The 22,289-nt window shown below is 40.0% G+C and overlaps 1 protein-coding gene across 9 annotated transcripts in view; it reads right to left on the reverse strand.

The window, feature by feature from the left end:
* MACROD2 (mono-ADP ribosylhydrolase 2) overlaps positions 1–22,289 on the reverse strand; it is a 924,269-nt gene that overhangs the window by 368,983 nt on the left and 532,997 nt on the right. For all 9 annotated transcript variants that reach the window (XM_086743837.1, XM_086743836.1, XM_086743834.1 and 6 more), the window contains one exon: positions 14,985–15,106. In XM_086743837.1, the coding sequence (XP_086599963.1) occupies positions 14,985–15,106 (122 nt within the window). The remainder of the gene's footprint in view (positions 1–14,984; positions 15,107–22,289) is intronic.

Raw genomic sequence — 22,289 nt, forward strand, 5'->3', positions numbered from 1 at the left:
ACCAAGATCTTCCGTAATTCAGCCCAAACTATCTAATGTTTTATACGGCTGGAAATGCTTTTATTAAGTTGAGGTTGTTATTTAGCTACTAGTGAGAATTTAACTTTGTATTTTATACTGTAAAGCTTCTTCTGGAGTCTGTCATTTAACCAAAATCTCCCTGATGCTTGTGCTGCATTCCATTATTCTCCCCAAACTACATCATAAAGACTTGCAAGGTACGTACATTTGTTTTATAAACCATCTCAGCTCTCCCTCCTCTGGCAGGACTGAGTACAAAGGGATTCAGCAGAAAGTCATTTTGTGAAATGATACTTTGCATATTTATTCAGAGAAGCCCTACACTCGGGGAAAATATAAGGGCTGGTTTTCTTAACAAGGAGATAATAAAGAAAAATTGTTTCATTTACTTAAAGTACGTCTGCACTGCAAAGGAAAGGTACGATGATAAATTGTACTAATGCATCCAAGCTACCCAGTTCAGGGACTACAGGTGGTACAGCTATGACAGAGCTCTTTTTGGTCAAGATTCATGAGGATTTAGCCAGAATGGGATAAGTAATTTTGATTGTCTCTGGTACCTGCAGAAATCTTGCAGGTGATGTTGACGAAACTGGACTAGGCCTCCTAAAAATGAATCCAGCTTAGGCCAAATACATGAGACAAAGGTGAAATACTCCCTCCCAGATATAAATGAAGGAAACGGACATACCACTGAAATGATGCACAATAAATGGTGATGAACACCACCAGCAGTTCCTGCTTTTAAAAACCATCCATCACGAGCAATTTTAATTAAAGTCAACACTGCAGTAGGTGATTTGGCTCAGCGTCCTTCAATTTATCAAGTGGGTTGTTTCTAATGCCTGATTACAAGTGTAGTCACCACCATCAGGCCTAACTAGAATTAGCTGTCATTAATGTCATTAGCTTCTAGGGCTGTAGTCCTGAAGTGAAATATGGTAGATACACGTCCTCTCAGACTGCAGCTTATTTGAATGAACCAAAGTCAGACAGCGTCACTGCCTTGCAGTTTTTTAGTAATATGCTTCTTGGGCCACCAAATGACCGGTGGTTTACTGAAACTATTTTTTTCTTTGTTACTCTCACCTTTTAGCAGAATTTTTGTGTTTAATTTCTCATCCAGCTGGATATGGTGCTATAGGCTTGCTTACTTGCCTAAGAAAAAAGGGAGCTGCATTTTCCAAACTAGCTAATTACAAACATTCAGATGTTAACACTGCATCAAAAATTCAGCTTATCTGCCTCACTCCTCATCTCAGTGCCAGAGCCACAGAGAAAAGACATGTTTTGTGAGATAAATGAGAACCTTTCTGTATCTGCTGTCTTAGGTCTGGATACAACTTTTCTTTTATATAATACAGCTCAGCAGCTCTGATAGTCGAAGACTCTTGGCAATTTTGCACACGACTCATATGAAGATACTGAGAATACAGAACAAAGGGACAGATTAGGGAAATGGACAAATAAATGTCCTATGGAATTTAACATTATGAAATACACTTTGAGGGATCAAAGAAGGAAAGTATGTAAACACTTAAAAGGAAAAAAAAAAAGCAAGAGAAAACAACAAACATAAGGACTAAAGATTGCAGTAATATGATGATGTTTCGAACACAGTGCCTGTTAAAGAAAGCAAACATGGCACCACAGTACACAAACAGAGGAATCAAAATGCAAGGGAGACATTAATTCATCAGAACGAAAGAAAGAAAAAAAAAAAAAAAAAAAAAAGATCGTTTGATGACTTACATTTGTCTTGAGCTTGTCCTTGTCACCAAACAATCTTTGTGTATTTGAGAATGGAAGAACAGATAAGGCCAAACAGGAATGCCTGCATGTAACAGATGTAGCAGGAAATGCTTTGCACTATTTTGCTTTGAGAACCAAAATTGCAATGATCCAGCTGGAAAAGATGCTCACACAAGGACTTAGAAAGGACATAAATGAGAACTGAACCAGAGATGGAGATTGAAGATCAGTATCAGAAACATTTTGGTAATCCAGAATCATTAATGGCAACACTTTCTCCTTCTGCAGGAGGCAGGCGGGTACAAAGCCTTCTGCGTCATACAAATACTCAGATATTCAGCTTCAGGGACTTGAGAGGAGGGGATGGGGGAACACTTCTGCTCCAACATGCCAAAACATAAAGAAGCACATTTACAAGAGTGGCCAGAGATGGATCCAGGGCAGACAATAATACAAAGCACAGAGAAGCCATGTCAAAACAGCCTCATCTGCTTACAAACTAGGAGAATTAAGCCCATCACTACTACACTAGACAAATTTCCTGTACAAAGTCTAACTGTCTATGCCTGCTTCAGGAAAGGATATATTCCACAACACGGAATGCCAACAGGTAATAAATGTAAAAACTTGTTGGGTTTATGCTCTCTCACCTTTCATGTAGGCTCTGGCACACTTGCAGTTTTCCTCATTTTTGCACAAGCAGGGGAAAGAACTGCACTGTGTTTATGGAAGCGCAGAGTCAGGATCAGCTGCCTGAGGAGGATAATGGACAATTCTGCCCCAACATCACCTGAGTCTTCTCAATTGAGACTATCAATTTGGTATAACAAAATAATTTTGTATTAACATAAACCATTGTGTCCCGTCTGCTTCTCTTCTGGAAGTGCACACTTGTGTGGAACAGACACAGGTCAAGATTTAATGAAACACAGAATCATAGAATCTTTAAGGTTGGAAAAGACCTCTAAGATCATCAAGTCCAACCATCAACCTAACACCACCATGTCCACTAAACCATGTCCTGAAGTGCCATGTCTACACATTTTTTTAACACCTCCAGGGTTGGTGACTCCACCACTTCCTTGGGCAGACTGTTCCAGATATAATCCAGCCAGTCTATGGCAGAGAAAGTTCAGAAAGGTATGGCAACTCAAAAACTAGTAATATGCTGATTAATTTTCTTAGAAAAATAAAAGATTTGCAATGTAACATTTTCTATATTCCAGCTTGAAAAGAACAGATGCAAGTTTTTAATAAGACCACTAATAAAACAAATGCTCAAGCAAACTGTAGTCTACAGAAGTGTGTGTTACTGGCTTATAGCTTTAACTCAGGTACTCATCTTTTATGAAAGGAAGGCATAACAAAGTAAAAAAATTAATCTACCTGTAATTATCATAACTTAAAAATATTCTGTCCTCCTTGCAGCGATGCCTTTGTATGGCAAACCACAGGAAGTCACGCTACAATACTCATCTTTTCTATCACAGTTTACCAAAACTACTAGCTCTATGTGTTATATTTCCTTTCATCTGTGCTATGAACAAACTTCTAAATCCTAACTGACAGACATCACTAGGAGTTGATAAGCAAGTCAGCTTTGAAAAAAATAAGGCTGCTAAACTGTTTACTTGCATATGGACTGCATGTATATTATATTTGGCAAGAACAATTTTTCAGATTAAAGAAATGAATATTTCATCAGAATACAATATTGAAGCACCAGTCATATTAATTTCACTAGACTATCCAAGTTATACTGGTTTTACTCTGCATAGGCCTTAAAAGATAGTGTGATATCATCATACTGGAACAATATTAAAAAAAACCTTTCAGGTAAGCGTATAAATTTTGTGGCTAACTACTATTCATTGCTATTTCTTTATAGATAGCTATAACATAATATATCATTTCTGTATAATGTATGGGGCTCCAAGTGACTCGTGGCAATTCAGGGAAAACATATTTAACAACCTGCAAATAAGGCTCATGAAAGCATACCCCTTCTGTTTACTTTTCAGAACTACTTTCCAGTATATTTACTCTGATCCTAATAGGTATTATACTGTAATTAATTTTTTTATCAACCTAGTTAAGTATTATGATGCCTATCTGATACACAGAATAATTCATGCTCCTTATTTTTTATTTGCTTTATATTAGCTGTATAAATATTAAAAACAACATTCAAAACAATCAATTTTTTAATTTGCTATTTGAAAAGTGGACTGATTTCAGGTAAAAAAAGCAGACTCAAATTTTACATGCTAGTTCTTTCTTTGTACAGATAAATTAAGGTTTAAACAAACGAGACGTACAGAAGTGTCTCAAAATTATCAGATTAAAAACGTTAAGTGACAGGGACCTTGTGAGCACCATGCAGTGCTAAAATGCAGCATCATGCATTAAACTGAGGAAAAAAGGGTGGTAGTGACAATTCACTATCTGCCAGATAGCTGTTCATACATTTCTAGGCATCACAGAGGGTACCTCCAGCATGAAAATCTGTAGCAATTTCTAATTCCAGCAGAATTTGACTCCGTTTCTGGTGACGGAGAGAGTCACTGAAGTCTGTGCAAAAAAAAAAAAAAAAAAAAAAATCATCCCATTGCAGCTATTATTTTCCACTACTGCTATTGCTGTGAATCCCATGAGTCTTAACAGGGACTGCACCTTCTTAGCACATACAGACTGTCCTTATGGAGCAAACAGAAGCCCTCCCAAAGAGCCTACAAACTGCGAACAAGACAACAGTGAATAGGGCAATGGAAGGAAGTAAAGTAGAAGGACACCGAGGACTCTGCACAAAGCCTAATAGCCACAGCCCACCAGCTCTATGGGCTTTATTAGGGATTCATATATCTCTTCAACTTTACTATGAATTTCCATTACAATAACCTGTTATTCAAATAACGACAAGCATCAGGGGTCAGTATTGGGACTGGCACCATTTAATGTCTTTGTTGGTAATGTGGACAGTGGGATTAGAGTGCACCCTCAGCAAGTTCACCAACACAACACCAACCTGTGTGGTGTGGTCGATACACTGGAGGGAAGGGATGCCATCCAGAGGGACCTTGACAGGCTGGAGAGGTGGGCCCATGTAAACCTCATGAAGTTCAACCAGGCCAAGTGCAAGGTCCTCCACACGGATCAGGGCAACCCCAGGCACAAATACAGGTTGGGCGGAGAATGGATTGACAGCAGCTCTGAGGAGAAGGACTTGGGTGTGCTGTTGGATGAGAAGCTCAACATGAGCTGACAATGCGTGCTTCCAGCCCAGGAAGCCACCTGCATCCTGGGCTGCATCAAAAGAAGCATGGACAGCAGGTCGAGGGAGGTGAATCTGCCCCTCCAATCTCGTGAGACCCCCACCAGGAGTACTGCGTCCAGCTCTGAAGCCCCCAGCATAAGAAGGACATGGACCAGTTGGAGAAGGTCCAGAGGAGGGCCACAAAGATGATCAAAAGGCTGGAGCACCTCCCCTATGAGGACAGGCTGAGAGAGTTGGGGCTGTTCAGCCTGGAGAAGAGAAGGCTCTGGGGAGAACTTACAGTGGCCTTCCAGTACCTAAAGGGGGCCTACAAGAAAGCTGGAGAGGGACTTTTGACAAGGGCAGGTAGCGACAGAGGGGCAATGGCTTTAAAATGGAAGAGGGTAGATTTAGATTAGATATAAGAAAGAAATTCTTCCCTGTGAGGGTGGTGAGGCACTGGAACAGGTTGCCCAGAGAAGCAGTGAATGCCCCATCCCTGGAAGTGTTCAAAGGCCAGGTTGGATGGCGCTTTGAGCCACCTGAGCTAGTGGAAGGTGACCCTGCTCAGAACAGGGGAGTTGGAACTAGAAGGCCTTTAAGGTCCCTTCCAACCCAAACCATTCTGTGATTCTATCTTATACACTTGACTTCGGAGAGCCGAGATTTGCATGCAAATAAGAATTCCTCTTGTCTATTTTTAAAATTTTTTTTTCTTTTTCAGTCAAAATGAAGACTTTTTCTCAGTACAATTTCCTCTGTATTGAAATATGAATCATTGTCTTCCCCTGCACTTTATAGTGTAGACGTTCCAGCAATCCCTAGTTGTTATGAGCTGTCTCCTAAGTAGCATCTTGGTCCACTGTCTGACAGATTTGTACTTTGTCCTTTCTTAATGAGACAGTTGCCCAATTATCAAGCCAATAGGCAGTGTTTCTAGAAAGTTTCATCCTTTTAAGCACGGGATTCCCACAGGGTGATGAGCAAATTATCACATACACGTGAGCAACCCATCACATACACAAACTTGCAGAATTTATTCCTGAACATGCCATTTCCTTTTTTATTCCACCAGTTCAGGGTTTTTTTTTTTTAAGTGTATAGTCAGTTTTTCATTGAACTCGGCAAAAATAACTCACCTTTCTCCCTCTTCCCATGACAAAATCACCCTGTTGCAGAACATAGACAACAGTAACATCACAGAACAACAAAACGAGGAACCGAGACTTTCTAGTAATGCAATTCTTTTATTAAAGCATCACTGCTATTTCTTTATCTAGATAGTTGTTTGTGGTCAGGCAGAAGGGTATGAACCAGGTGGGCGGAAGGGCTATAGTGGCTTTTGTCCTCTGTTGATGCCACTTGGTGCAGTATCTAAGTTCCAGCATCCTCAGATCTGCCTGTTGGTAGGAGTTCAAGCACTTGCTTAGTTTGGGGCTGTACCTGACCCTGTCTATGCTCAAACCACTTCTGAACAGTTGGGACAGGTAAGAAGAAAAAACAAACAAACAAACAAACCCACGATATCCCTATTCAGAAGTCATCATATCATACTTAAAAAAAAAAAAAAAGGAAGGATTACATCAGGTCATACCATCATTACCATTTAAACTAATAATTTCTATGATGTGGTATATTGCTATAAAACATATTCACAACTGATCCATGTATCCCTCCGAGCTGCTCCTGCCACTCTTGGCCAAAGAAAAGAAACACTGTAATATGCTTCAAGCATCAAATAAAACAAATCTGCTTCTTCCAAGGAAATTTACACTTAATATATAACCACACAGTGGCGGAAACAACATTTAAATGGATTAGTATTAAATTAAACACAGAACTGTACACAACTCTCAGAATGCTATTGCACGAGCTGTATGTGCACCCTAAGGCTGGTCAACTTCTCAGTGTCTGCACAAAACCCTCCATGGTGAGAAAGAGGGGCAGCCAGACAGCAGGAGAAACAGAAATCAAAGGCATTTATCTCAACAGGGAAACCGTTCCCAGTGGCACACTGGCAAAGCAGTAAAAACAAACTGGCAAGGAGAAAAACAAAACAAAACAAAAAATTGTGCCACAGTGTGAGCAAAACAAAACAATAAAAATACAATAGCTATTTTTTTTAAAAAAGGAATTCTGTTTGCAACATAAACCAATCTGCCTGCCTGTGCTCTGTACAGCCAGCTCCCGCAGCGACCAGGCTCCCTGCCGACTGCGACGAGGCTGCTGGCGGAGCTCAGCCTCTTGGCTTTTGCAACCTTTGGCCTTTTGGCAGTGCTTAAAGTGCTGGGTTTCAACAAATGCTAGTGATGGCCCACATACAGCCACTGATGGAGTCATAACTTTCCCACACAATTTTCACAATGCTTTACCATCCTTCCAACTAGGAAATTCCTCATAATCTCTAACCCAAAACTCCATTCCTATAAATTCAGACTGTTACTTCTTGTACTGTCCCCAGACAACAATTTATTAACTTTTACTTTTCAATAGCCTTTTATGCATTATTTTTTTTCTGCCTTCCTCTCCTCACCTTTACTCTTCCATTCTCTGGACTTCAAAAACTTTTTTTCTTTCATTCTGCTCTTGGTGCTGTTTTTAACTCCACCATCATCCCTGGCTGAAAAACTGTCTCCAGTTCACCACATTAGACACACCAGTCCAGTTTGCCCTACTAAAGCAGCGCAATAGGTATTCTTCACAGATCTTTCCTGTTTAATTGTCACTCTACAGCTGCTTCTGTCATGGTTTTCCCCACAACAGGGTGATGTTGTCAACTCACTTCCAAAGCACAATCCACCACATTCTCCGAGGAACCCTTACCTAGGGCTACAATCATTCTTTAACCTTCCTCAGTTGAATGAGTATCTCTGTTTAGGTGTAACAACTTACACTTGATGTTGCTGGATAGATCTCATTTAACAAAGTCTTTATTGAAGAAACAGGACTGCACTTCAATCTGCCAACATCATTTTGGAAGAAATGGCTGTGAACACACACAACATACAGCAGCAGGTTCACCTTGCGTTAACAAAAGCATGGCCAGCTACAGCAATTTCTGTAACCAAAAGGAAAGATCAGAACCTCCTCGTATGATGCAGATGTAAAAAGCCAACGTAGTACTTCAGCAAACTTAAAAACTTAATGCTGTAGCTCAAATTTAAAAGATATTACCTGTAAAATATCTAAGAAAAGAAAAAAAATTAACAAGCAAAAAAGAGGAAGGCTAAGCTAGAGAGAAAACTCAGTTTGAAAATGTAAGATCAGTCATATCACAGCTTACAAGTTAAACAAATGTTTCAAATAAATAATTAAGTGGATTTATGATGCTGCAGAAATTTCCTTTCAGAGCAGCTCTTCTGATTGATGGATATGAATCTACATCAGAAAACCAGGTGATAGAATAAAGTCAACCTTTTGGAATTTCAGACTTCTAACTTATTGCTATAGCAACGTTCTCACCAGGAAATAAGTTTCCTTAAAAAAAAAAAAAAAATCACTTTAATTTTCCATAAAACATAACTCTGCATCGTGACAGAACAAAGCAGGTAAAGGCAATACTGTAAAACAATCTGTGAGACCAATACATTACAGTATACCATCCTAAGTGCCTTTCTACAATTCAAGTAAAATTCCTCTGATTAATTTTATAATTTAGAACAGGAGGAGCTGAGAATGCTCTATGTTTGAAATTGATATTAAAAATTTAAGTCCATGACATACAATTGCAAGTTCAGGCACCATAGCAGCAAAATACGTCTCCACTCAAACAAAACTCAAAGAAACAGTGCAGCCAATCAGACATACACCTTCCTTTTAAAGGTAAGTACAAATACTAAGAATATTAGTGCACAGCTGCAAAGTCTGTTTTTAAAATTCACAATTACAGGTAAGGACAAATATTTAAATCAATTAAAAAGACAATTCAGCTATTTCTTAAGTGCTATAAATGGATAAGTGGCAGATACGTTTCAAGATGTATTTTTACATGTTGCTTTAAAAAATTAATAGGTTGTGTTTCTGTACAAATGACTTATATTAGTATTGGTATTTACTTGGTCAATACCAGGATGACAAATAAAATTAGTGACTCTTGTTTGTGAAAAATACCTACAAAGAACTATATGAGTTGGCACTCTCTGTATATAAACTTAATATTTATGAAAGGAACATTTACCTAGCAAAGTCTCAATTACTGCTTTAATTTAAAAGCACTGCATATGCACAGCTAGTTATATGCATTGTGTACACTGATTTAAGACCCCAAAAATGTATGCACAATGTGGATTTCAAAAAGCATGTTCTGACCTTATTCAGTATACTTTTGTCATAAGCCGAACCGAAGTGCGGCATAAGCTGTGTGCACGAGAGGAACCCACGTTATTCAGAATCAAAAGAAACAATCTACTCTCCCAGAAATATCCCATCATTACAGGTCACTAGCCAATCCACGGCCAAATGATGGCTTTTCCACCCAACCTGAAGATAAGCAAGTCAGCCCTTGAATAGGTCCTCTTACTTCTGAGGTATTTCTAGATGACCTTTTGCCTTTATATACTTTAGACAGAATAAGCAGGGTGGTTGTGTGGAGAAGTAAAGCCCAGCTAAGAGGCCTTCCCTGGAGCAGGACTACCTTATGCATTTGTAGTACAAACATCCAGGTAGACAGACAGACTGCTATTTTTGGAGTGTGGTTTTTTTTATGCAACAGCAAATTCATCTAGTACGGCTCTAGAATAGTATGAACTCTTCCCTACCTGACTCTCGGGATCCGACAGAAAAAATCTCTGTATTTTGTATTTAACCCTGTTAATACATGCGTTGGTGGTAAGCAGGCCTCCTTCTGCAACTCACAAAGCCGCATTCTTTAAGGATTTCCTTCAGCCCCCGCACACACCAGCCATAATTCTCCTTAGAGGTGGAGGTCAGAGAGGGTGGTCTGAAGAAATACTTCTTGTTAAAGCTTTACAATTCACCCCCTGCCAACATGAAGCGATCCTGAAGACTGCAGTGCCGAACAGAGTCCTGAACAACAGCAGAGCTGTAGTCTCAAATAAAACTTCTCTATTTCCGTAGCCATGGCAGAGGAAGCCTGCTCTGCCTTCTGGGTGAGAGATCCGCGCTGACTTCCCTCTCTGCAAACACACTACAGCCCTGTTGACTTGGATCCTGACCACAAGAATGCACAGAATTTCTTTTTTTTGGTTTTCTGTATAGTTCATAAAGCATCTGTTTAACTACAATCCCAGCTTTGACTGACCTCAATTGATTGAGATTTTTTCAACCACCAGTGAAGTCTGAATTAAGTATGGGGCAGGGAAGTGCTTGATGTTCAGAGAAGTCCCAGAGTATCAGATGGCTTCAAAGCAGCATATGCAAAGTAAAGCAGGACAGGAGGTCCTCCGAAAAAGTCAGAGCATGCAGAGTAAATAACTTCAAATAATGTGTAAATGGGACCAATTTAATCCCTGGAAACAGTGATTACAACTACCCCAGTCTGCCTAATAATCTAGCAATTACTTAGTCTATAAAACTCTTATTTAAAAAACCAATACAGGAAGCAGAAGACTAATCTATTGGAATATTTTTACCATTTCTTAATTCAGGGAAGATTTAGTGCCTATAATGGAGTGTTTCAGGCAGCAGAGATTTAATTGATGCAGGATAGCAATTGCTACTAGTGTGCTAAAGAGACTAACATCAAAATAGAATTTTTTTACATTATGAGGAAATTATTCTGAACATTTAATAAACTTAATTTGCTTAAATGCCAACTATTTACTCCTACAATAAACTCCCTATATTATCTTAATATTTTTTCTCCTGTTGATCTGTACTGACTTAAGTGGTGATAAAGAGAAACAACGTCTCAAGTATCCTCTTAACCAGACAGGATTGTAGAAATAATAGACCCACCCAACACAAAAGGTTCACTCAGTGCCAGTGACCACACAAATAGTCAAAGAGCGGCTCAAGTGTCCTACAGCGGGCACAGCTACATAAACAAATGTGAAGGAAAAAGCAACGCTTGTTTTTGTGACTGCCAGATAACAAGCACAAACACAAACATAAACTTTACTTTGGTAACCTAAAAGGCAGATGGAGTAAGTGACCTGAGAGAAACAAATTCTAGCATGAGAAGCACTGATGTGGTCTTCGAAACTTCATATTGAATAAAAAAGGTCTGAGAAAATGGGTGTGGGAGACAAACGTCAGGGACTGTTTGATTTCTCTCTCAACAATCCTGCAGACAATTAAATATGTGCTGAGGCTCTTCATTCTGCCTTAATGGCTATACAAACCCTCACCGTGGCTAGGAGGCTGCTGAATCATGAACCTTGGCAAACAGGTTAACTGGCATTTCATTATATTTCTTAACCTTATTTCTGGTTTCACTCATCACTTTTTTTTTTTTGTTTAATATATGTATAAACACATACACACACACACACACACACACACACAAAGAGATGATATTTTCAGATGAGATTTCAGTGCTCCCCCAAGAGTTTGCACAGAGTTGCTCTCATCCAAGCCTGGACACCGCAGATGCTAACACAACGAATATAGCTACACCATTCAATTGCCATTTTGTCATACACACAATGACAATCTTCTCTCCCCCTCCCCCCATAAAGCTGCATCTCAGAATTTACACAGTATTTCAAGATCATTGCTTCCCTTCCTCAGTATGCAAAACATCTACACGCACATATATGAGTTTTGATCTATTCTGACTCTTAATTCTGTTCTTCCCAGTCCATTCTGAACAGAAAAAAAACACCTCCATGGCATTCATCATTTCTCTACAGGCAGCTCAACAATGTGTCAATACTGAAATAAAGGAAGTGACTGCTGTAAGTATATCTAATTTGAGGATTATTATTCAAGACCATTTCCTCATTATGCTGGTTTTCCTTTGAAAGGAAAGGGAAGGGAATTTCCTTTCCCTCCACTTCTCCCTTTGACTATTAGCAAACTGGGTTATTTTTCCCACCATATGCCACCTCATCTTTTCCCATGCCAAGTTACACCATAGCTGTCAGCTCCGAGTCTGATCTATCTTCCACTGAAGCAGAGGCAAAAACTCCCTTCCAATGCGGTAAGGGATGCTGAATGAGGTTATAGTCACAGTCTCTGTAATCAATTGTAATCATATATCTCTGCCCTTTTCTCGTGTTTGCAACACTGCCTAACGTAGCATCATTTGTAAATGTAATTAATGAGCTGTTTATGCACTCTTCAAAAATCATTAATAGATGTTAAATTAAACTGCATTTAGTGGTGCACCCTGAGTCACCCTGCGCACTTTTGTCCAACTGGATACACTGCCATTCATCATTACTCTTCATTCATAATGTCTCCAGAAACTCTAATTCCTATGACACAATTCATGTTTAAAACAACTGCGGTGGGGTCTTTTCCCCCCTCTCTTTGCATTAATTCCTAGACTTACTCTCTATTTTGAGGATAAGTAACACATTCACGTTATCACAATCTTTTCATGCCTTCTTGCTTCCTTCTCACTTCTTACTACCGCTAGTGTCCCAATGATTTCTAGTTCAGTTAATTCTTTTAGTATACTACGACTTGCTATCATCAATACCTATTTACTTATATGTTGTAAGTATACTCCTTTTCCTGGTTTTACTCCGAATTTATCTTAAAACTCCTAATTCTCCTCTTTCCCATGCTCATTTCATCTTCTTGTTAAAGAGGCCATGAAAATATGCCATCAAGCAGCACAGCTGATTTTCTCATCCTTATTTTACATGGCCAAGCTTTTTCCCCTCAATTTTTGTTTATGTTATCCCTATTGTAAACATATTTGTTGCCATAATCTAAGACAACCCTCAGACGTTGCCTATTTGAGTCAATTTGAGTACTTCTGTTCTCTCTACCAGGTCTCTGCAAGTCTCAGAATTCTGTAGATATTTTTATTCATTTTCTTTCCTTTCCCTCTCTGTCTACTGCGCTGGATCTTGTGAAACTCACTTGCACTTCATATTCTTTTCTTCAGACTCACAGTAATCTACCGCTCCTTAATTGAATGAATTATACATTTTAATTTGCTCCAGGCTTGATTTGTTCATTAGGGTAGACACTCAAGTAGCCTTAACTTCCCAAAGCATCACTGAAATCACTGGACTTAGGGCTTTTCAGAACAGTCCATGATCTGTCATGTGGACTTTAAAATCCATATTGCTTGCTAAGCTTCTTAATGCTGGTATGAATGAATGGCTCTTGGCTCCCATTCAGCTTGTGCAGCTGTGTTCTGCAAGTCTGGGTGTTGAGTATTTTTTATCTCAAACAGGTGCAGTCAACAGCTCTTAACCAGCAAGGAAATAATCCACAGACGATTTATCCCATAGTCATCTTTTTCACCAAAATATCAGGCTAGTTTTCATGAAACCCACGAGTATGACCAGTCTTTATTATTCCATGTTACATACCAAGCTATCACCTAGAGTGTTCTAAAATTACAGAATCCCTGCAGATATAAGCATTACCAGCATTGACCAATGTCCACTACAGTTTTTGCTTTGTTATTTCAATATTCTTTTTAAAATAATTTCTTTTTTTCCCACATTCTTTTTTCCCCCTCATGTTAAGAACTTTATTCTCACCAACCTGAATGCCCCAGCAGCAGTGTGTAATTGCCCAGAGCCTAAAGGCAGGAACGATGAGTGTAGGAGCAACAGCACAGAGATCTTACTGGCTTCAGTGACAATCACAGCAGGACAGAAACATCCTTATATGTTTAAACAATCCCAGAGAGGCATTACAAACATGTCCCCTGCACCTCAAGGCTACTTTCAGTTCTAACTTATGCATTAAAAGAAAAAAAAAAAAATCAAGTAACAACTAAATTGGGTACCACCTCTGATTTGTGGCTGGATAACGGCAAAGAAGGGGCTCACTGGACATCATTTTGAGAAGTACAGAGATTATTTCATTAGCAGAAGTGTGAAGAGCACAGTTTACACCAACGAGAAATAAATAAGCAATATTCATCAGTTTTGTTCTGAAGGGCACATCTTACTCAGACTCAAAGCCTGTCCTGCCCCTCTCCTGAGAAAGCTTTATTTTCCGTTTGAAACTTTTCAATGTTAATAACTTTCCCTTACTGAATATGTCACCCTGACATAACACCATTGGTCCAATGAAGGGGTTTTTTTAGTTTAAGTTTGCATGTTCTAAGTTGCCAAACATATGTGCTATCACACAACCAAATGACCCAAAAGGTATGAAGTCAGGCCCAGGTGATAACTTCCTTCTTGGTTAAACATACAGGGAACTAATCTGTGGATATCTAAAGACTCCAGCTGCAATGGTTTGAGCTACAGAATCTAAGCTCCAGAGCTGGAGAGGGAACAGCTCCTTTCCTCTTGTGGACTTTGAAAATCTGGTCTTTTCAGGCACAAAAATGTAACATGTATTTCAAGCAATCAAGAATCTTTATAATTCAAAGGAACATCATATAACCATTATATGATGGATTTTGGTGAGAGTGTGCTATAAACAGTGCCACTTGACCAATACCTTTATTTTTAGGAAGAAACATCAGCAGACAGAACAAGCAATAAATTCATCACTTTTCAGCTATTTAGGAAGCAATATCACATGCAGTTATCCTTCTAATCTGTGGCTTCTTAAGTCTTTTTTAATAAATAATATAGTGTCAGGACTGAGCCATGGGAACAACTCCCTCCCTTTCTTAATGAGACATTTCTTTATATCCCTACTAGGAGGCCAACTTTCTCTAACTCCCAAAATAAGCACATCCCTTTCCTCTCGCAACTACTTTGACCAAATGATATATAATTTCTTGCTTTTCCACATCACATACAGCAATAAATCCTTCTATAAGCCTACTAATACATATTAAATTATTCTACAGCACAAAAACAAAGAGTCAAATTAGAAAAAAATAATGTGTTCTCGATAGAGTACTTACAATTGATCTGATGTTGTTTTCTTTTGCCAGCTTCAGAGAGGATTTATAGCAACTTGCCAAGTTTTCTTTATGAGTGTCAGTGAGATGGCCTCTTGCGATTGGCCCAACAGTATGGATCACATCTACAAGGAAGAAAAAAAAAAAATTAGAGATCCTAAGGTGGTTTATTTATTTATTGCAAGTCAATCCATTCTCATATTGTACCTAGACACAAAGGTAAGAACAATATTGTAAGAAAATGTTTATAACTGGAAACTGTGTAATATGATACAACTTTGATAATTAAATAAAAATGAAAACCAGCAAAGGCTACATTTTGAAGTATTTGGACTGAAGGGGAAAAATGAGGAAAACACATTATATGTGTATTGTGTACTGCAATTCACATGCAAAACAGACAGAATATTTTAATAAATTCCCTAAATCTTTAGGCCTGTACAACTGTAAATATTGTACAAGTGTTTGAAACCCCTAGTTGTTCTCATCCTTTGAAGATCCTTTTACTAGGAAAGTTCACTACACAAAACCTCAGAACTTTGATGGTGATACACAATCTTTTTTGTCTAATATTTTAAATCTTTACTCAGCAGTCATTTTAAGAGGAAAAGAGTTGTGATCTATGAACATGTTAGTCATGCAAAGAATGTGCTTTCCTCTCACATCAGACCAGATAGAGACACCACACAATAAAACAAAATATTCTGTTTGAAGAAACTTAATGAACAAAAAGAGGAAGTACAGTTAGGGAATATCTGAGGTATGACGCCTTTGGATTCATCAAAATCAGGTGCTACAATCAATCAAAGTCTCTAAAGTGCTATAAGACAAACGAAGTAAAAAGCCTAGAATAAAAAAAAAACCTTGAAAAGAAATATACAAACTAAAAGGTGTTATGATTTTTTTTTTTCCTCTCACACTTGACTAGAAAGAAGTACATTTACTTTTCAAGCGTCATTCTTCTATAGCACATGCGAACACACTAGAATGAGTTACGGCAGTAGGTCCTTTTTTTTTTTCTTTTCTCCTTCTTTATCACCCCCCTACAACATACAGCAGCAATAAACAGAGGCAAGCTGCAAATACCAAGCAAGAGGGAAGGGATATACCAGTGAATCTCATCTCAATCAAGGTCATGCTACATTTCTAGACACTAAGATCAATGGCTCTGTATGTCAGGTGAGTGTTTTGATTGCGCGGAGCTCAACAATGGTGACGGTAAGGTTGAATGCTTATAGGTAAGGATGAGGAGGAAGGCCAATGAGCCAGATATCCTGCTGGGAGTCTCAGACCACTCAACCAGAATGAAGAGGCAGATGAGGCATTCCACAAGCGGCTGGCAGAAGTCTCACGATCGCTAGCCCTTGTTCCCATGGGGGATTTCAACTTACCAGACATCTGCTGGAAATACAAACACAGCAGAGAGGAAAAAGTCTAGAAGGTTCCTGGAGCGTGTGGAAGATAACTTCCTGACACAGCTGGTGAGTGAGCCTACCAGGGGAGGTGCCTTGCTCCATTTGCTGTTTATTAACAGAGAAGGGCTGGTGGGAGATGTGATCAGAGACTGTCTTGGGCTCATCAAACACGAAATGACAGTTTTCAGTTTTTGGAGAGGTAAGGACAGGGGTCAGCAAAACTGCTACCAGGGACTTCCAAGAGGGCAGACATGGGCCTGTCCAGGAACTGGTTGACAGAGTCCTTTGGGAGACGGCCCTGAAGGCCCCAGGGGTCCACAAAGGCTGAACGTTCTACAAGAGGGAAGTCTTAAAGGCGCAGGAGCAGGCTGTCCCCATGTGCGGTAAGATGAGCTGTCGGGGGAGACATCTGGCTTGGCTGCACAGGGAGCTTTTGCTAGGACTCAGGCAGAAAAGGAGAGCCCACCACTCTCGGAAGAAGGGGCAGGAAACTCAAGAAGAGTACAGGGAGCTCGTAAGGTCATGCAGAGAGGACATTAGAAAGGCAAAAGCCCAGCTATAACTCAATCTGGCCACTGTTGTTAAGGATAACAAGAAATGTTTCTACAAATACATCAACAAGAAGAGAACCGAAAAGAAACTCCACCCTTTATTGGATGTGAGGGGGAACCTTATCACCAGGGATGAAGAGAAGGCTGAGATGTTTAATGCCTTCTTTGCCTCAGTGGTGGTGGTGTTGGGTTGACAGTTGGACTTGATGATCTTGGAGGCCTCTTCCAACCTCAAGATTCTATGATCGGAGGTATTGTGATGCATTTCAGATTCATAACACCCACTAGCCAACAAGCAAATAAAGGAATGACTATAAAAACAACTTTAAAAGAAAGTGTAAAAGACAAATAAAAAAGAATCATAAAAGACTTCCCTCTTTCTACTAAGGCTGAGTTAACTTGCATTTCAAGGTGCAGCTGCTTAAAAGCTGAAGCCTAATGACTTAAATTATTAATTTATTACTGAACAACAAGAACGACTTTTGGGGAAGAGCTGAAGTACCAAATTCTTGCTTGAGTCTTTCTGTACAAAACTCCCCTTGGTACAATTCCTAGATGCATTTCACTCACTAAATATTTAACTCTATTCCTTTAGTCTTCCATTATTAAACAATAATTTTAAAAATTTTCAGCTCAATGAATAGGAAATGTTTTTCTTCTCATCTTTTCTTCAGAACTTCCTGATTTAGCATTTTCACAGTGCCTCATTATCAGCCCCCTATCACTGTACCAGACATTTCATGTAAATAGGTAACCTTTAACACAATTATTAGTTCTACTGTTTTAAGTTTTACAAGCCCATCATAGACGGCTCTTTACACAGGACATTGAAGATGGTTATGAATTGGTTTATAAAATATAAAAACTTTTGTAATTGTTTACAGAGTAGCATTGGCAAAAATGGCTTTTCTTCAGCACATTATTATTATGAAACACATGACACAGTAAGATTTTACTAGTAGAGCAGCATTGATAACATGCCAGTCTCTTTCATGGTCACCAGACAAATAGGGAATAATTTCATTGTTGTACATTGTCAATAAAATCAGCGTATCCATACATTGCCTAAACTATACTGCTCAAGCTATCCTACAATACATTAAGGTTTGCAGGCAGGTAAAACTCTTTGTGATTATAAAAGCATAAAGCAAACAAACCAGAAAAGAAAACAGCTCTCCTCCCCCAGCCTATGCAGTTAACATATGAGGATTAGGCTTCATAGGCTGAAGCAGAGCCATTTATTTTTAAAATAATCTACGAAGACTGTGTCAATCTTCCAAGCTTGTCTGTCACAATAAAGTTTCCCTTCTGCTCGTGCATTCCCCTCTCACCCAGCTGCGCAGAGAAGTTCGCATGCTATGGAGCTGGAGGACTGAGGAAGGTGGGTGCGCTGGAGGGGGAAGGTCTACAGGCGTTTGCCTATCAGAAAAATAAGGGGCAGAACTGCTGTTCTACTACTCTGGCCACCTGCTACAGTAGCCAGTCCCAAACGCAAACCTCCAGCATTGCTGGGCGAGGACAAACATGGACATGCAGACCCTACTTGATCACCTTCCACACAAGTCTACCCAGGGTCAGAACGAGCATCCACCCTAGAGAAGCACACGGCCTTTCTCAAGTGAATATGACTTCCAGGTCAGACTTCAACCATGGTAAAGGACCATGGCAGGACATGTCCACGGATAAGTTTCACTGCAGAAGGTGGCAAATAGACTGCAGAGAGCAACACAGATGGGAGCACCGGCCACGGGGATGAGCACAACAGCAGCCTGAAGATACACTGTGCACACAGAGGCACAATGGCATGAAAGAGAAGCCATCTCATCATTTAAAGATTTTTAAACTGCAGGAAATGCAGAGAAACTCCAAAAAAGATTCAGTTTGGCTGGAAAAGCCTGGTAGAGATCCCTGCTACCAAACAGCTCCTGTTTCTTCTTAAAGCTCCTGCATCCGAGTATTTCTTAATGAGGACAAACAGGAGCAAGGGATACAAACATTTCCCCAAAGTGTCCTCTAATGCGTTGGTTTTTTTTTTGTTCTTCAAAACCAGGTAAATGGACTAAAAAAGGGAACAGTCTCTCAGAGAACACCACACTCACCATTTGTAGTATTTTAATTTTCATGTTAAATGAAGCTGCCAGCACTGCTTTGAAGCTTCTGATTTACTATGGTCAGCCTTCCAGTCAAGTACATTGACAAAAAACTTCATTAAAAAGAAAGCTGCAATCAATGTGTTTGTAAATCACTTTCTCTGTGTACACAGAGCAGAGATGTTTGCTTAGATTTTTAACAGTATACAGAGGTGGAGAGTCCCAGAGGAAGGTATATTCTCATCTGGGATTTGGGCCACAGCAATAGATCAAACTGCTTTTAATGCTAACTTAGTTAAAAGCTGCTTAGTTTTAAAGCAATATTTACGAGGGAAGAAGGTTGTTTTTTCCTACAGAAATGCTTCCAAAGAGAAGATGGGGTGGTCAAAAGAAAGCATCAGCACAGATCTACGCTGTACACACACATTGGAGCTCCTTTAGGGCTCAAGTAACATTTTATTTTTACACCGCTTTTTCTAAGATTTGCGTCACAACACATGGGTGATCCAGAGACCTTATAGGAAATACTGCTCTCTTTTTGGTCATTTGACTTTCAGGCATTTGGTTAGCAATTCTGGCAGCCAAAGCAAGGCCCATGAGAATCAAACCCCAGTTTGTGTGCACACCCCTCTGGGTCATCTCTGCTTGTTTTCGTTCTTTTTTTTTTTTTTTTTTTTCCCCTTCTTTTTCCTTGAAGCACTATAATGAGAGCAGACAAGTGAATATGAATCTTGTGTAAACCACAAACTAATCTGGAAGTATAACAGGTGCTTGAGCCTTTAAAAAGTCCTTGTCACTACTTAGCCATCAGTGAAAATAAATATAATTTGTGCATTCAATCAACACTTCAAAAGCACAGCAACTCCCCTCAAACTCCTGTGTAGGCCAGTCAAAAATGACACAACATCTACTCGAGAAGTCAGTCCTTACCTCTTAACATATTTTTGTCACACGAGTTTTTTTTCACACTGCTATGGAGAAAGCACAGAGCAGCAGGCAAAGATAAAATTCATCTTGCAGTTGCAAAAGGACCAAGAGAAGTGACTGTGCCCCAAACACCAACCTGGAGGACTGATGTAACCTACTTTTCATGTAATTCACTCTTCCTTTGTTCTTCGTTAAAGTAACACTAGACAGCAAAAATATTAGCATAATTAATTTTTCCAACACAACTGAAAAAGTACAAATAAGTTTCTCTCATTTCTTCCCTTACAGATCTGAGTGTGGTGCACTTATATCTTTAATGATCCAGCTGACCACGGCTAGAATCAATTACACTTTTCTCTCCATCCCATTCACACATTCATAGCCATAATCGGCCCATCTAGAGAACTGCATAATGAAACTGTACCTTGTCAATCACAGCAGGAACCGTATGAATTTTAAGAAGGAAGGTACTGCACTGCATGTGCCACTGGAGAAAAAAAAAAAAAAAACACAACGAAAAAACCACCAAACAAAAAAAAAAAAAACAAAACCTCATATACACAAAAGAAACCCTGACAAAAACTCAGGAGCATTTAGGGCTCTGTCGTAGTTCAGCCCTGACTGGGACCAGACTACGCAGTCTCTCTCTCACTCCTCCTCACTCTCCAAGAGAATAGGGGGAGATAATATAAGAAAAACGGCTCGAGGTTTGAGATAAGGACAGTAAGAAAATCCTTAAAGTTACCGTTACGGGCAAAACAGACTCAACTAGGGGAAAAGCATTTATTTCTAAAACTAGCAGGAGAATGAGACAGAGAACAAGATAACCTCCTCCACCCCTCCCCTCTTCCCAAGCTTAACATTATCTCTACTACCTTCCCCCCGCCCCGAGCGGCACAGGGGGGAAGAGGGAATGGGGGTTGCGGTCAGTTCATCACACGTTGTTTTACACCGCTGCTTCATGGTCGGGGGAAGAACTCCTCACATTCCTCCCCTGCTCCATTGTGGGGTCCCACCCATACGCTACAGTCCTTCCTGAAACTGCTCCGGCATGGGTCATCTCTTCCACGGAGTGCAGTCTCTCCAGAACGGCTGTCCCAGCAGGCCCCTCCACGGGCCACAGCCGCCTTCAGGCATCCACCTCCCCCGATGTGGGGTCCTTCACGGGCTCCAAGTGGATCTCTGCTCCTCTGTGGACCTCCATGGGCTGCAGGGGGACAACCTGCTCCACTATGGTCGTCACCACAGGCTGCAGGGGAATCTTGGCCAGGAGCTGCATTACTCCTCCCCCTCCTTCTGAACTGACCTTGGCATCTGCAGCCGTTCTTCTCACAAGAAAAGTTCTTCACAACAGGCTGGCAGACGCCTCTCAGAATCTCTTCACATCATCCATCTCATCTCCTCTCCACTTCTTGCAGCCGGCCCAGTTTGGCCGCCTGCTGAGAGGCCATAGGGTGAGGCCTGCAAGGCCCATGAGGCCTGCGCCTCCCCCCCTGCTCAGCTTCTTCACATCTTCTCTTCTCTCTTTTTTTTTTTTTTTTTTCTGTTTTCCCCTTCTTAAATACATTATCGCAGAGGCGTTATCACGGAACATTCTGCTACCAATCGGCTCAGCCTTGGCCAGCAGCAGGTCCGCCCTAGGCCCAGCCAAGACCACTGAACAAAGGGGAGCAACTTCTGGTAGTTTCCTACAGAAGCTACCACCTTAGGCCCCCTCTCACTAAACAAAACCACAACAGGCTCCATTTGTAACTCTTATAAGTTGATTTACAATAAACACTCACCATATTGGTGCTGAAAAGGGATAACTGAGGTTCAACTGATGGGAATGGAGTCACCTCCAGATATTCCTACGTGCTGAATATCCCTGTTCCAAAGGAATACAAGTAGCCTAATACTTCGGTATACAAATTTGCTCAGCGTGCTCATTTTCTATTTCTAGTTACATGCACTTGCACATCAAATGTGCATTTTCAGTGTGCAACAAACAACTGTTAATTTAAGTTCAACTTCAATAAATTAGGCTATGGTCCTGGGGGATTCATTTAGCAATATGTGTCTCAAACTAGATTAGCCAAGTTGAATATTTTAAATGCAAAACAACATCTTTTATAGATCTCGCAATGCTAAACTTGACTATGTATGACAGCTCCTCAGTTCAGAAGTAAGTTACAGATATCTATTACATTTATCAGCAGTTAAAGAGACAGTCTCATTTTTTTAGGCTTGAAGCAATAAGCACTGCTCAATGTGAAGCTTGTACCTTTCATAGCTGCCTTTGGTGATTAAACAGGTGATTTGGATGAACCACAAAAGCGATGATAT

This window comes from Chlamydotis macqueenii, chromosome 3 (assembly GCF_036417535.1).
Source record: "Chlamydotis macqueenii isolate bChlMac1 chromosome 3, bChlMac1.mat, whole genome shotgun sequence".
Classification (NCBI taxonomy): Eukaryota; Metazoa; Chordata; class Aves; order Otidiformes; family Otididae; genus Chlamydotis; species Chlamydotis macqueenii.